Raw genomic sequence first — 16,689 nt, 5'->3', positions numbered from 1 at the left:
AGACAAAAGTCTAGAAAGACGCTTTACAAATAACTATTACTTACTTACTTGCATTGCTTACTTACTTAACACTCGACTAACCAAATACAATATTGCCTTTTTTTTTTTTTACAATGCCTTTACATTCCTTCCTGTAACCACCCCATTGTATGTTCAGCTGAATATAGATGACAAGAGGTAAAGTATAGTTTAACTTGTGGCAAATGTACTTCCAGACTTCTCCGTCTCCTTATATACGACTAAACATTGTTCCCATTGGCACCAGTTGATGATTCACAACAGCAGAGGGGACCTCATGCAGTAAAACATCTGCAAGTGTACCAGGAGAATAAAGGACATTCCAAAAAAATAAAAACCTCTGGGGAAATATCTGAACGTTAAACTGACATGTATTTCAATGTACCTCAACTTCAACCTCCTGTCTGTGGTGGAACAGTATATAAGTTTATTAGCGACTTAATCTCCCCTTTAAGCCAGATGTTTCTCCTTGAGTCTGGCCTTAGTTATTTAACAACAGGAGGAAAGATGGTTTCCTGCTGGTACCTTTATGTAGCTTAATGTTTTATCAGAGTCTTTTATGTCTGAGCTGTTATCAGCTCATAGTAGAAAGCAGCTATCATAAACCTGACAATAATTGGGATTTTTGTGTATTTGATGTAAACTGATGGCGCCACCTACTGACCTCTGAACAACATGACACTGCTTCATGAAGCTTCATCAGACCATCAGAATTCCTTTGGTCAAGAAAACCCCTCTGCCTAGGGAGTGTAAATCAATATTCAATATCTCGCCTGAACACCTAAGATCTATCCATCCATCCATCTTCCTATCTAACCATCTATCTCTCTGTCTGTCACTAAGGCTTGTCTCAATTTGGCCAGAAAAAATATATCAATGATCACCAAGACCTTTGGGGAAATACTCTGTGTTCTGTTCAGATGAGACAGAAGATGACATTTTGTAAGGTGTGACCATCGTACTAACAATAAACTATGATGGTGGTAGTGTTATGGTCTGGGGATTTTTGCTGCATCAGCACGAGGAAAACATGTTAGGATTAATGACACCATGAATTCAGTTCTCTACCCAATAAAATAACTAGTGTTCTGCACCAGGATAACGATCAAAAACAAAGGTTGGAGAAAAAAAAACCTCAAGATGATGGCTGTATATATTATCTTATATAATAATTAATTCTGTCCAGTACAAGTATCGGAAAAACGGGTCACATAAAAGTTCTTGGCTTCCAGGATTCTTGTGTGGTTGCTTAAATGAGCACAAACATGCCATCTCTCCTGACAATTGAAACTTTCTGTCAAAAGTAAAAAATATTCTACAGTACGTACTGTTTTGACTTGTACCTCGCCATGCAATATTGATATGAATATTGTTTTCTTCTATTCTTTGCCTCAGGTTCTGTGTATCTCCATTCCAGATGTCTGATGTTCTACAATCTGTTTGCCATGATCATTTGCTAAGTTGCTACTTAGGCTTGTGAAGGAAATCTTTGGTGTTTTAATATCATCTTTTGAGGTGGAAAAAGAATGTGAAATCTACAACATTCATCCGTTTTTTCAAAAATAACATTGAGTAAGGGATTTAAAAAAAACAACTGTTCACCAGGTTTTACAAAATGAATCTCACAACTTTGACTTCTGTCTGCTTCATTGTTAGCTTGTATTCTGGGCTATTGATGGGCTGATGAAGCTTTCTGAAACAGTCTCTTATTTTTAGAGGTCAGTAGAGGTTGTTTAGTACGTGTACATGTGTACAGTATGTGGCGCCCTCGGTTTAAAAAAAATGATGTGAGGTTCAATTAGAAAACTGCTCCTTTGGAATTGAGGGAACCTCTCAGATGAGAGTCGAAACCTCTTTCTAGAACTCTACACAGTCCAGTTGACCCGCTTTCGAACGACTTGGCTAACCATGACCTGGATGAATGAGAACCTTCACAGACAGATTTCATGAGAAAAGATGTTCAAAGTGAAAAGGTTATAGAGCAGAGATAGACATCTAGAGGGATCTAAAAATAAGATTACTTACATTTGTGTGTACAAATGGTATTACAAATTGAATTGCTTATCCAAAATTGTGAAGTAACTTTAACTCAAATATGTTTTTTTTTACTATTGTTTGAATTTTGAAAGTGGAAATTAGTACTGGGGTGCATGGTGGCGCAGTGGTTAGTGCAATTGCTGTAGAAGGTTCACAGCAAAAAGGTTGCCAGTTCACTTCCAGGTTCCGAGAAAGTCAATTTACATAGGTGGATTGGGAACTTGGGGAAATTGTAGGTGTGTGTGTGAATGGTTGTCTGCCTTTGTGTGTCCTGCGACAGACTGGCATCCTGTCCAGGGTGTCCCATGCCTATTGCCTGAAGAAACTGGGATAGCCTCCAGCCACCCTGCGACCTCCATAAGTAAGTAAGTAAGTACTGTAAGTAATTTTTTTTTGTATAGCGCTTTTCCAGACTCATCAGAGTAGTAGTACCTTTACTTTCCATAAGAGTATTGCTACCTCTACTGTACTAGTTTAGCATGCGGGTCACTAAAAGATTCACCAACAATTTGACTGATTGTCTTTAATGTAATTCATCAGGCCATGGATATTTCAGAATCTTTTTTTTCTTTCATTATTATTATTATTTATCTATTCCAGCGGCACCTCCCAAAATAAATACATTTACATTACTTCAAACACCCGGAGGGGATTTCATCCCTATCTGGATTCTCTCACATGAATTAAGAGCTTTTTCCCACACGAGCCGCTGTTTTGATAGAAAATTGGACTGAAGTTTGGGGAATAGCGATTTGGTCTGTTTCCTTGCTTAACTGGAGAAAAAGCAACACACAAATAATACCTGGGGAGACACTTAAGGAGATGAAATGTGTGTGTGTGTGTGATGCATCAAAGAATCAAAGCCAGCTAAACCTCACACCAGGGACAGGGTCCCATGTTAAACAGTGAACTAGGTTATTAATTGCTGCCCCGCCAGGACCTCTTAATAAGAGCCCGGAATACCATTGCTACTGTTCTCCACTAACACTCCAGTCAAAATCCGTTATCCCCCTGTTTACTCGCTCACTAATTGGGCCGCACTGATCGAGATTTTTTGGACACATGTATGCTATTTTTGAAATCACACATATTTTCTATTCATGACTCCGGCAGCGACAGATTTCATTTCTTTTTAGATGCGAGCTGAGGGATGTTGAAATATATATGTATTTGTCAAAGTATCAAAACAAGTGAACTAATGTGAAACTCCGACTCTCCTGACTTACATTATAAAATGCAATGTTTTCCTCACCAAGACGCCTCATCGTGAGGATGCTCCATTTTGAAGTGATCTATATCTATAAATGGGAACTTCAGTCAGCTTACCCTTCCACAGGTGCTTCAGGGTCCTACAAATTTCTTCTTGGCCTCAAAATGGCCGCCGTGATTAATAAAATGAATAGGCTACATTTCTTTGTCTCATTTTAAAGAAGATTTAAAACCTAAATAGAGCTCTTTAGCTCAAATATTAAGCGAGCGACAGCCTTTTAAAAGCCGTAATACCTCCTATGTTTTTAGATGTCTTTTAGCCCTTAGCAGTTTGTGTGTTTTTTTGGAATACAAACTTGGTGACTTTGTGCAATTCAGCATCTTGTAAAAATCCCTGGGACCATGTTTTCCATGTCTTTGTGGGTTCTGATAAAAGTGTTGTCCTTATCTCATAATCATGCAAAAGCAATGTATCCGATTAAAGGTCATTAATGAATAACGTTCGGCCAGTTAGATGTATTTTTATAATGAGACAAAGAGCCAGTTTGAATTTTTATTGACAAATATAAATGCTTCCTCCTTGGTTACATTTGCGAGCCAGTCATTCCCGCTGATGGAACCCAATCCCAGACATGCTTTTGATCAAGTTCCAACCTTTTACCTGCATTCAATGAGAAATACATTACATTTAGAGCTGTGGTCTAAACTTAAAGTCTACTGTTTCAGGCTAATACATATATTTACAATCAAATATTAATCCAGTTGTTAGTTAAAGAGCAACTAATATCTTGATTTAAGTGTATCTTAAATAGATTTTGGACTCTATTGTATCATCAGCATGTGTCTGTTTGTACAAAACTCTCTTTTCATTGAAATATTGACATTAGAAAAATGTACTTAAGCCCCGCCCACTGAAAATGCCTTGTTTTCCTGGAGATTAAATCTTGTTTGCTATAACCACACTGTGATTGGAAGTCTACACCTCCAAGGGACTCATTGTATAAACGAAGTGGGGTGTGATTACAGCTGGCTGGAGGAGGAGTAAAGTCCATTATTATATAATAATGAGCTTTGCTCTTGTAACCTCTCGTTCGCCGAGATTTCAAACGGTGGAGAACCCCGCCAGTCTCGTACGTGGTGGTGGAAAATGAAGGACAGACACATGAATGAGTTTAAGAAAAATGCTCGTTTAGTGAATTATGCAAAAGTCGGAGACAAACTTACGTGAACACGGACGCTGGGTTTAAATAAATTCAAAACATGGTCATGATGAGGGACTTACTGCATCTTGGAGAGAAACTCCAACATTAAAAACATGTAAGTCACGGGAGCTGGAGTTTTACATTGGTTGCGGTTCAGTTAAGAACCCGAGGCTATAAACATTTGATGTACCTGACGAGAAATGTTCCGAACAAATTCAGACATTGTCGAGTTTATTCCTCGCGGATCCTAGTTTAGCTTCGCTAAGGACTAGCGCCTCCTATCTTTTGAGATTGTTCTCTCTGATCACTTTTGACAGTTGATTTAACTCCTAATGTTGGGTCTGACCTATTAGTACAGCCAAAAACACAGCAATAGTTTAACAATTTTCTCAAAGTCATCCTGTATCTATTCAGCGTGTTTGCTTTGTTTATTAGTCACTTGGAGGTGGACACTTCCTGGAATGATGACCAGCTTGTCCATTTTTATGTTGGACCAATCACAGCAGAGTGGGTGTGGTTATGGTAAACAAGATTTTTAGCTCCAGAAAAAAAATATGTTATCGTTTTCAGTGGGCGGGGCTTAAGCAACATTTCGATTGTTAATATTTCAAATAAAATAGAGTTTTGTAAACACATAGAGTACGATAGAATCCATAGATTTGAACAGTCGAATAAGACCCACAGACTATCCACTCTGTTTTCAGTCGACACTTTAAGCAGAACATGCAGAAATGTGTGTGTGTGTGTCTGTGTGTGTGTGTGTGTGTTACTTCAGTCACATGTTATTCTCAGAGTCCCTGTTCAACTAAAGGAGACACAATCTTCCGCCAGCTTGTCACTGTACACAGATAATGGATGCTAAAGTGTGTGTGTGTGTTGTCCGTGTCTCTCAGCAATAAGGAGAGAGGGAAGTAATGGAGGGCAGTGTCGGCTGATAGATATGGCGGCCACCTGCTTCTCACTCACATTCTGACACAAAGAGCATCAGAGGCGCTGCTGCATTAATCATCCTGAACTTTCTCTGACCTCGACGCGCGGCGATAACAGTTTAAAGTTATGGAAACGCTCAGCGAAACACGGCGCGGCGGCAGACAGACAGACGCTCGTACCACACTGAACCCCGGAGAGAGATGAGTTTATTAACAGACAAGTTTGCCAGCGTGTCTGATTGTGATGAATCTGGGTTTGTGTACCGCAGCACTCTGAGTGTGATGGTCTGACTCGGCTGACAGCAGGAGCTCTCCCGACGGATGGGAGGCAACCTTGTTCCTTCCAACTTGAAACTTTTCCCGAAGCTTTAAAGTCCCGTCCTTATGTCAGGAATATGTTCGTCAGTCATTCATGAGTTGACTTCAAAATGACGAGTGAACCAGTTGCTTTAAATCACTGTAGATTTTACACAAAGATTCCTTTATGTTGACATTGAGCTTTAGTACACAGTAGTAAACACTAGTGATGGTCTGATGAAGATTCATGAAGCAGTGTCATTGTTTTCAGACACCACTAGATGGCGGACTCTGCACTATTTTACTTTGTTTTAAACAACTGTTGAAATGAAACATCACATCATTTTTAATCCGATGGCGCCACCTACTGACCTCTAAACAACATGACACTGCTTCATGAAGCTTCACCAGCACATCACTAGTGAACACGTTTAGCAGGCATTACTAGACATTATTAACACGCACAAACTTTTTGTACGGGAGAGAAAATATCTAAGGATAAATATGAATTTTCAAATATGTTTAATTGTGAAAGGACAGTAAAATATGGTATTAAAGGTAGGTTTTGGAAAGATTTCCATCCCAAAAAAGTTGGGAGCACCTCTATATGCCATAAGAGATGAAGGAAAATATACTACACTGAAATATTGGCGTCATCTTGTATCAGTCTTTAACTGTACAGAACAAATATGAACCAACGCGACCACGAAAAGCTATTATGAACAGTGAAATGACGTAAGACTGTTACAACTCCAGTTAGCTTAAAAGCTAACAATAGCTTTTGGGTGACTTGATGTTCCTGATTATAGCTTTCGAAAAGTAAATTGGTAAATACGTTCCACTCACAGATAGGATACTCTCGGCATTAAACTCTTTAAGACAGATTTCAACAGCCTATATATCTCCCAGAGTAACTAAGAAACGTAAGCATGTTAACACTAAGATAATATTCACGTTTGGCGTATTTGTTGCTATGGTAATCTACAGTATATCATTGAATGTAATAGCACATGCCAAAAATCACTTCCACTCGTATTTTCAACTAATAATGTAATAAAACTACCCAAAAAAGTCAACACTAAAACATCTATTTCGTCATGTCACATGAAGAATTTGCTTTTTGTCATACCAAACACATACTGTCATATGAAAGAATAAAATTCTTGTTAAATTTGGTGTTGTGTTTTGTAAAATATTTTTGATACATACTGTACCTGTAGATAATATAATAATAATTGCCCAAATATTAGCACTATGACTCTCAAAACCTTTACCTTCAGGGTAGTTGAATCACCTAGTTCCTGAGTGTGTACCGTATTTTTCTATACGGTGCATACTATGAGGCTCAAATACAAAGTACATATGTTACGTCTTAAAAAATACAGTACATTTTTTTGTGCGGAAAAGAAGTACAGAAAAAAATACAGAAAATAATAAAAAATAAATACAAATTGTTTTAAACTAGAATCACATAAATTCATACAACCACACTTTATGGTGTTAACCGTTTCTTATAGTTTTAAAAATAAAAAATATTATTATTATTATGTGTAACTGTGCCCTATAAGATTGGTTGAGTAAGATTCACACAGAGTACATGGGAGGGAAATGTATCATTTAGCAACTACAAGTTGGATTTAGTTCCTAACTCAAAACAGATTATTCAATGAAACTCTCTGATCCCGCGGTTACTTATCAGTCCATCGAAAAAAAAGATTTTTGTACCTAGCCTTTTTTTTGTAGATGTTGTTATGTGCTTTCTCTTTTCTTTCCCAGGATGCTGCGAATCACTTCTTTTTGATGCATCATTAACTCAGTGAGAGCTTAGATTCCTGTTGCAACTTTGAAAAGATCTCCTGGTTTGCCGTCTGTTCCCCTTTCTTTCGAGACGTGAGCGGACATTTGTCTGATTTAAAAAAATAAATAAACATACGAGGAATCTCTTCCCCGAGACTTTGGAGACCAGAGGAAACCGGGGAAGAACGTGAGCGAGGGAGACTCGGAGAGAGTCCACCTTCCAAATAAGTTCCATTAATCACAGAGCAGAGACTAATGTAACTAATATTTTACAATTAGAGGAGACAAGATGGAGCTGGAGGCCATCTATCTCCCTTACACTGCATGATCATCGATTCATAAGAGCTGAGAGGAGAGAGGAGAGGAGGCGGACGTGGAGCGCAGCAGCCTGCAAACACTCACAAACACACCGTTTTGCTGCTCGCCGGTCAGAGGAACACACAAGCACACACGTCCGGAGGGAGTCGGACCACTGGTGGGAACACTGAGACTTATCTGGTGATCTGGAGACCTGGCTCGCTTTAACGCCCATAGCTCAAGTCACAACATCTGCTCCTCTGCCATTTAAAAAAATGAAATGCTTTTTGAAAATAAAACTCTAGTCCAGTTGTAATACATTTATATTTCTATTTATTTAGTTATCTTTCTGTACTTTATTTATTATTCATAATTTTCAAGTTGTTTTTATTTATTTGCTTTATAATTGTATTCTAATTTAATGTGTTGTGTTTTGCATTGTTTGCTGCCGGCGGTGTAGAGTTTTAAGGCAATAAATATATTTTATTCTATTTGAGATCATCTACACACATTTGTTTGAGATCAAATCTAGTTTTTTGGTGATGTAACGGTCTGGAATTGAAGGTGCAGAAAAAACACCTTTCTTACTTCTTTTTATTTTTTATTTGTTTTAAATACCAATACATATCTCTCTGTTTGCTGCTATTTATGTGTTTAATAACATAAGAAATCCCTTTTTTTGAATTGATTAATTTGTTTTATTTGATATTGTATCACAGTCTTATTTATATTGATAATATCAAACAGTCAGTTTGATGTCGATAATTTATCCCTTTATTTTACCATGTATAGTTGCAGTCCTTCAAATGTACCAGTATAAAAACACAGGTATAAAATGTATATATGGAGAATAACCTATGAAGTCTTTAGAGACAGATTTTGTGAACAGAAACTTTAAAAAAAACCAGGTGATTGAACTGCATTTGGCTTTAATGGTAGGTGAAATAGTCACATTTAAACACATATAAATATGTCAGAAGATTCATTAATTATTATTAAACCTTACACAAATACAAATACAAAATAATAAAGTAATATCTCGCAGTCAAGACACAATGCTTAATTAATATCACCTTAAAATGTTAATGCAAATTACAACGACCAGGTTGGTGGATTTTCAAGACTGAAACGCTTCTTATTAGCCATTCATTGATTTTTCGATGTTGCATCAGAACCCCGAAAAATAATCAGTGCTTACTTGTAGATTTATAGATCCTCGATAAATAAATAATTAAAATAAGCTGACTATTGTCTATAAAGTTGAAGCTAGAATTAAAACACCTTTTCTTATATATTAACCAAATAAATTAATTGAATAAACAGAAAAGAACCGCCACTGTATGTCTATACAACATATTAATAAAGTTAGAGTTAATGGACAAATCAAAAGAGACATTTAAGAGAATAGATGGAAGTACTTTATATCAGTGCCATCAGAATATTGAATAGTTGAATTTAACAATTCAATTTTCAAGTATTGAATTGAATTTTTTTTTTTTTTTTGTTATTATGTGCTTCTCTGTATTCATGTGATGTGATTGACTGAAAGTTCGATTAAGTAGCTTAGTTCTCTTTTGGTATTGTGTGGTGTTATTATTATCCCAACTTTTCCTGAATATAATTCGCTATAAATTGAAAGATATTCTTGGAATTAGAATTTCAAAACTGTGTAAAAAAAAACGTTCATTTAGAATATTTAAAAAAACAATTGAATAAATAAAAAAAAAAAGCATTGTAATATACAAAATATGCAATACAGTTATTCTTATTCAATAAAACAAAACAATGCTGTCAATATATAAACCATAAATAACTCCAAAATGAATTCAACACTTTAATTTTAAAGATTATTTAAGTATTAACATTCAATATAACGATTGCACTGATATAATTCTATAGAATTATTCTTATAATTCAAAGTCACAATTCAAGTCGATGTTTTGTGATCACAATCATTAGTAGAAATATTAATAAAAACCAAATGTTGGGTAAAAAATGTCAAACATATCGATAGTGCATGCTCTTATGTATCATGTTTCTGAAGGATAATCATAAGGTCCACGTATGGTCGGGAAAACCAAGAAAGAACAGATGAACTGAAATCATTCTCTAACTCGTCGATGATGCGCGAAACTGCTCGGAGCGACAAAACCAGTCCTGCTCTGCCCTCTAGTGTCCGCGCGCGTCACTGCACGCAGACTCTAATGCGAGGAGGGGAAATTAAGCAGCAGCTGAACAAATGAGCAGAAGGACGAGTTCATCTGCGGGTCACCATCTGCCCGGCGACCGAACCGACAGAAAAACGCTGGCACACTGTAACCGCTGCAAAGCATCATCTTAAACACATTCATCCGCGGGCACGCGCGCACACACGCGCGCTCACACACAGGCAGATGATGAGAGGAGATGATGCTGAGGTTGAGGGAGGACGTGTTCATCACAAGCGATGGGATGAAAAAAAAAAAGATCTAATGGGTTCCTTAATCACACACATGCGAGCCATTACACACATACACACACTTCTGACGACACACGCCAGTCACACACTTCTTAGTGTGTGTCAGTGAGAGCAGATGGTGGCAGGACCCCCCACAAACCCCACCTGATCCCCCTTTGATAGAAGTCAGGAGGCCTGCAGGGGTAGACGACATGAAACAGCTCAGATTCCACCAGACTTGAGCAGCTTTGAGATATTCAGTGTAGAGCAGTGAGTGACACAATGGAATTGAATGACACATTATTCTGACAGAAAACAAAATCATTTCATTTCTACTTCATGTTTAATTAAGTAAACCAACATTTTCTGGTCAAGACTTTCTTTTTCTTAGTCTGTAAATAATAAATAGTACATTTATTTTACTTGAAACAATAATAATATTAGGTAACCTGATATTATGTATTGAAATGTTTTCGTCCATGTTTCTTTGACCATAATACGATGCTTTTATGTTATTAAAATAATCCAAATATAAGAGTTACATTTATAACCTTTCCTCACAAATGTGTGAAAGAATATTGAAAATATTTTCTCGCGTCTTGAGTCACATTTTTTATATTTCTCGGTTTAATGGCCCCTCACACCAGTCGCAAAATAATGTGGCCCTTGAGAAAATGTACTGGCTCCCCCTGGTGTACGATCTCAGTGTGAGTGCTCCCGACATATTATTATTAGTAGTAGTAGTAGTAAGACCGGGAAACGCCGTTTTAGAGGCCATGTTACAGTTAATATAGAGTAAGAAAAAAATAATACAACGCAATAGAAAATATTAATAAAAAATAAATAAAGATAGAGATAAAATGTATGTGATTAGCTGGGAAGGATAGAGGGAAATGTGCTTAAAAATGCATCTTAGGAGCAGAAGCAAAATAAATAAATAACCCCCCAAATATCCTACGGATAATAATTTACTGATGAGAGAAGATATCCTTTATGTTTTTAATATTGATCTTTCTCATAATCAAATATAAAAGCTACATCATATTATACATGTTTGGCATTCATGATATTTTTTTGTAAACAGATGAGTTGATTCTAAAGCTTCTTTGTCATGATAGCAAATTGAGAACACTAGAATAACAGTACAAACAGCACCCCCATGTGGTTATAAGTTAGATTGCGTCTTAAACATTCGATCTTGACTGTAACTGCACTGAACTTCTTATTCTCATTCTTATTCTTATTCTTATTCTTATTCTTATTCTTATTCTTATTTTTATTCTTATTCTTATTCTTATTCTTATTGTTGTTGTTTTTTTTAATTAAAAATGACCAACAATAATGTTAATACATATTTTATCATTGAATAAAAGGATCTAAGGGGTTACTTGTTCGGTGTGTTCTGTAGATGTTACTGCAACATACTGTTCCCATTGAGCTGAATTAAATTTGGCCGTGTCTGTTATCAATGATTTTTAAAATACTGAATTAAAAAGTATATTACTTTACACATAACAATACTGGTGGAAAGTATCTCAGTTGAAGATGTTAAATATATATATTAACATTTGTACAAAAGCTACATTTTTCTTTTTGTATTTCATCCAATGGATACCAGATTTTTTTTTTTTAACTTTGTACTGCTTTTTTAATATTTAGAGAAATAAATAATTTGCAAACATTTATAAAATAATTACATATTATTTTAATTTAAAAAATAATCTCAATATAATGTGAAAGACGCTATATATTAATGATATTAATAATTTAAAAAAGATAAGGGGAAAAAGGAAAATAAAAGAGTGTCAGCATAATATAGATAGATAGATAGATAGATAGATAGATAGATAGATAGATAGATAGATAGATAGATAGATAGATAGATAGATAGATAGATAGATAGATAGATAGATAGATAGATAGATAGATAGATAGATAGATAGATAGATAGATAGATAGATAGATAGATAGATAGATAGATAGATAGATAGATAGATAGATAGATATTCATTTTTATACGTAAATCTATGTTAAAAGTTATGTCATGATATAGCCACTTGGCTGCGCTGTTTCCAGCATGAGCATGGTAGAGTTTCTATCAATCATGTTTAAAGCTAGCTAGGGATGTCACGGACCAATTTCTCTGGGTCAAGGTGACGGTGAAGGCCTGAAGACAAATGTGTTTGAGGTATCCCTTCTGTTGCCTTTTGGTCAAGGTGATGTGGCATATATATTTTTGGAAGCCAGGGAGGTCATTCACCTTGACCCAGAAAAAACACAAGGGTTACCACAAAAATGATTGTTTTCGGGTCAGCTTGACCCAGACATAACACAAGAGATTCAGGGAAATGCACCATCCAATCAGCTCTCTAGTCAGTAATAAGTAGCTTAGCTCGCTGGTCTCACGTAAACTGAGTGGTACGTGTCATGTCATTGGTTAAGAGCCACTTACAGTATATTGAGATGTTCTTGTCGTGTCCTGTGATTGGATAAGCACTTTGCTAGCACTTCAGAACTAATACTTTTGGTTGAAAATATGGGAAAATTAAGCATATGTCAATAGGCTGCACAGAAAGTCAAAATGAAATATATAATTTCAGTTTTTTTGGTTACTAGTCTCTGCTCTCCATCTCTGGAACTCACTGCCACCTGAACTGAGAAACATGGAGTCTATAACACTTTTAAAATCACACCATAAAACACACTTATTTAAATCTGTTTATTGCACCTAATCACATCTCTTAATTATGTTTTTACGTGTCTTTACATTTTAATTGTGATTTATGCGTGTGCCAAGAAAGGCACCCCAAATTAAAATGTGTTAATATTATTGTTAGTGTTTCTACACTGAAAGGTGTTCTTAAAGAGATGATATTTTCTCTAAAGTAACATTAGCCTGTGATTCAAGTCAAGAAGCTCGTTTCAGTCAAGTTTACTCAAAATATAAACATGTTAATTAGTCTTAATTAACACAAACTTTTATATGATTTATTTTACAGTTCTTATCTAAATGTCGCAAATAATACTCAGGCAGGGAATCCGTCCGCGGTGCCAAAATAAAGTTCTAGTTTCAATACATGGAGCTGAAGCTTATTGAGGTCTTCTGGAGAAAAGAATGGATTCAAGCAGGCAACTTGAAGAAGATCCATGTTGGTGTGTGTAAGTATTTTATTTTATTAATAGTTTTACTATATTTTAACATATTTCGTAAGCAAATAATCAATGTTAAAGAAATAAACAAAATGTTACAAATAAATTATGCTACTCTGCAACTAATAATGTAAATAATCTGGTGTTTGCAGCTATATGTTCAATTGTGTTCAGCAAGAAACACGCATATAATGTATTTATTTAAAAAAATATATTATTTGGTCTGAGGCTAAAATGCACGACCACAGTGACAGTCTGACAACTCTTCATGAAGCAGATACACTATTTTCAGAGTCCACTAGATGGCGGTCTCTGGACTTTTTCCCTTTGCTTAGAACCACAACACTAATGAAACATCATCTCATTTTTAAACTTATGGCGCCACCTACTGACCTCTAAACAACATGAGACTTTTAATGAAGCTTTCATCACTATTTTAAATGAGAAAGTTATTTTAAAAAATGTTGAAAAATAACTTTTTTTTCGCCCCAAAGAAACACATGCAACACTCAGTCTCCGACTTGTTTTAGTTTGAATACATTTTATTTTTATTATAAGTACAGTTCAGTAGTTACAAAACAAAGCATCTGCCATGAGGATACAGCGAGACATAAAGAGTGTTCAGCTCACAAGACAGGTTTTGTACATAATAGGTGGAGTGGAATGCTCATTATAGCTGGTTCAGAGAAGGAGAGAGCCCAGGTGTGAATCCTGCAATTATTATTTTTTTTCTTCCTTTCAACATCTCTGGCCAAACAAAGATGGGGGGGCCGACATCGGGGAGGGCGTCCAGTTGGTCGGACGCGTTGCCATCGCTTCACTCAAACACCCGGAATAAGCTCGTCCTAATCCGACTGTTGTCCACTTCTCACATGTCACACTCTGGTTATTATTATCGTTTGACTCTACGTTGGGGAAAGAAAGGAACGGCGTCACTGCGCGTTGGAACCAGCAGTGGGCGCCTGTTGCTGCAGGTTTTAGAAAAAAAAAAAAAGAAAAAAGAACAGGTCGTGGAGTCGTCAAAGCCACATGTAGCATTAGAGTTTGAAAGGAAAAACAAATCAAACTGTACAGAACGCTTTCAGGGTTCACGAAAAGAAAAGGAAACATTTCACAATGCCAATGGACACACAAACACTTCAGTTTAGTTAGTTAGCTAGTTTTGTACTGTTTATAATACTATCACAGTGCAAAATACTTCCAAAAAAAAAACAAAAAAACAATCAGGGTAGTTTAAAGTCCCTCTGTGCGTCACGGAGTCTGTATATACGGGAGGTTTTCGCAGCACAGGAGACGATTGTCATCTTTTTTTCTTCCTTTTTTTCCCTCTTGGATCGATTAATGGCATAAATGTACAGTACATATAAAAATCTGGAACGAAAGAAACAACCCTACATACTATATTCTAGCACGGCTACGAAGCTTTTTTTTTTTTCTCGTTGAAGCAGAAAACAGATGATCTAAGGTTATATTCGTCTTTTTTTTTTTTTCTTTTCTTTTTCTTAAGCTCGTCGTCATAAAGTAAATACATCGAACCATTTCTTCAGTAGTCAGTAACACTGTGCAACAATGATTGGTGGCAGTATTTTACAAACACTTGAGGTCGACAGGAATATGTGTGATATTTTTTTTTTTTATATTCTTCTTTTCTGGAACCCTAGAAGAATGTATTTAATGTCTAGTTATGATAATGTAGACACTACCTCTTTTTGGACATACAATTTAAACTTGTTTTTTTTTTCTTTTTACTACTGTATATCTCTTTATGTACATCAGATGAATACAAAGCATGAGAAGCCAGACGGGGCCGCGACACAATCGTCACCAAATACTTTTTTTTTTTTTTTTCTTCCACCTACGAGTTTTGCTGAAGTTCCAAGGCCCACGTCTGTGATTATGGGATGGGAGAAGTAAATGTGCCGGAAGTCCAAGTAAATACATTCCAGGTATTTTTACAGTGTTGCTGAGGAGTTGAAAGACTGGTCTAGAGAATAACCGGAGGAATGTATCAGAGAGCGGCGGGACAGAAGTGCTAACAGGTAGTTTCTTCTTCTTCTTCTTCAAAAAAAAAGAAATCATCTTAGAGGAGTTACTGAGTACAAAGACCACAGGAGACAGATTTAGGAAAAAAAACGTTGCCGTATAGTCCAGGTCCGCGAAGGCCTTCATTTCCGACGTTTTTTTTGTACATTTAAATAAAGTCTCTCCTTCATCATCTCCTTTTCGTCTACCTTCACTGTTTTTTTTAGTCTTTGTTCACGTCGCGGGCGTCCAGCCCCTCGGGGTCACCAAGGTGATGGTTGTTGTTAAGGTGGTTGGGGTCGCTGGTCAGCATGGGCTCATGGGTCATAGGCTGGTCCTCCTCTCCTCCCCACAGATGAACTGAAGAGAAGAAGACACAGGTCAGCATGGAGCCTCAACATCCAAGAGACACAGCAGTGTACATTTGCTAACAAATAATGGGAGATGGCGCTTCTTGAAGAGGTCAGCAGTAGAGGTGTGAGAAAATATCAATACACTAATATCATTTATTTTTCACAACACTGTATGCATATTATAAAGGTCCTGTATTTATATATTTTTTGGTAATTTATTTTTCCATTTATTAATATTGCTTTTCGCCTTCAAATCAAGTTAATTCACGGTTGGCTTTTTTAATGTTTAATTTAGTGTATATAATAAAATAATTCGATTTTTAAAATGTATAATTCACATTCAGTTTTGTGTCACAATGAAACCTCCTCTGCAGCTAAATGAACAATGCAATCCTGCAAGATCCTGGCTATGACTGAGGACGAGAGGATACGGTCGACTGGACGTACGTTGGTTTCAAAGCAAATGAAAGTAGTTACTACTTCGGCATGTGTGCCGTAAATTCTTCAACACCACATTCCATTACTCGGACAATATTTCAAATATAAACTTGTCACTTCAGTATTGCAGTATTCTGTGATATATTGTATCGTTGCAAATATCCCTATGTCACCCCTAGTCAGCAGAAGGAATTCTCAGTTTAAAAACAATGGTTTTATCAGAATATATGTTCAAAGCAAAAGTAAATAAAGGACTTGAAGCATCATCAGCCTATTTCTAGTGCCATTTTACAATTTACTAACTAGTTTAACTAGTGATGGATTTATGAAGTTGAAGCACTTTTGACCTTATAACCAGTATTCTAGGGAAATGTGCGACACTGCTTTGAATTGAATCACATTATTTGTTATATTTAAAGCTGAAATATGTAATATCGTGCAAATGGTTTATGGCTCCCTCTGGTGTCAGAACAGGGTAACTGCAATGCCATTAAACCTTTGTT

At 36.3% G+C, this 16,689-nt stretch overlaps 1 protein-coding gene and 1 long non-coding RNA gene across 2 annotated transcripts in view; both read right to left on the bottom strand.

The window, feature by feature from the left end:
- Positions 1-13,894: 13,894 nt before the first annotated feature.
- Positions 13,895-16,689, bottom strand: part of LOC148086625 (uncharacterized) — a 290,739-nt gene continuing 287,944 nt past the window's right edge. Inside the window, exon 2 of the long non-coding RNA XR_015710543.1 lies at positions 13,895-14,868. This is a non-coding gene — a long non-coding RNA (uncharacterized LOC148086625). The remainder of the gene's footprint in view (positions 14,869-16,689) is intronic.
- Positions 14,885-16,689, bottom strand: part of znf536 (zinc finger protein 536) — a 201,075-nt gene continuing 199,270 nt past the window's right edge. The window contains exon 9 of the mRNA XM_087784780.1: positions 14,885-15,755. Coding sequence (XP_087640906.1) covers positions 15,619-15,755 — 137 coding nt within the window. The 3' untranslated portion in view covers positions 14,885-15,618. The remainder of the gene's footprint in view (positions 15,756-16,689) is intronic.

The sequence above is a fragment of the Callionymus lyra genome, chromosome 2 (assembly GCF_982586985.1).
Source record: "Callionymus lyra chromosome 2, fCalLyr1.hap1.1, whole genome shotgun sequence".
NCBI classification, from domain to species: domain Eukaryota; kingdom Metazoa; phylum Chordata; class Actinopteri; order Syngnathiformes; family Callionymidae; genus Callionymus; species Callionymus lyra.
This window is presented reverse-complemented; position numbering and strand designations above follow the sequence as displayed.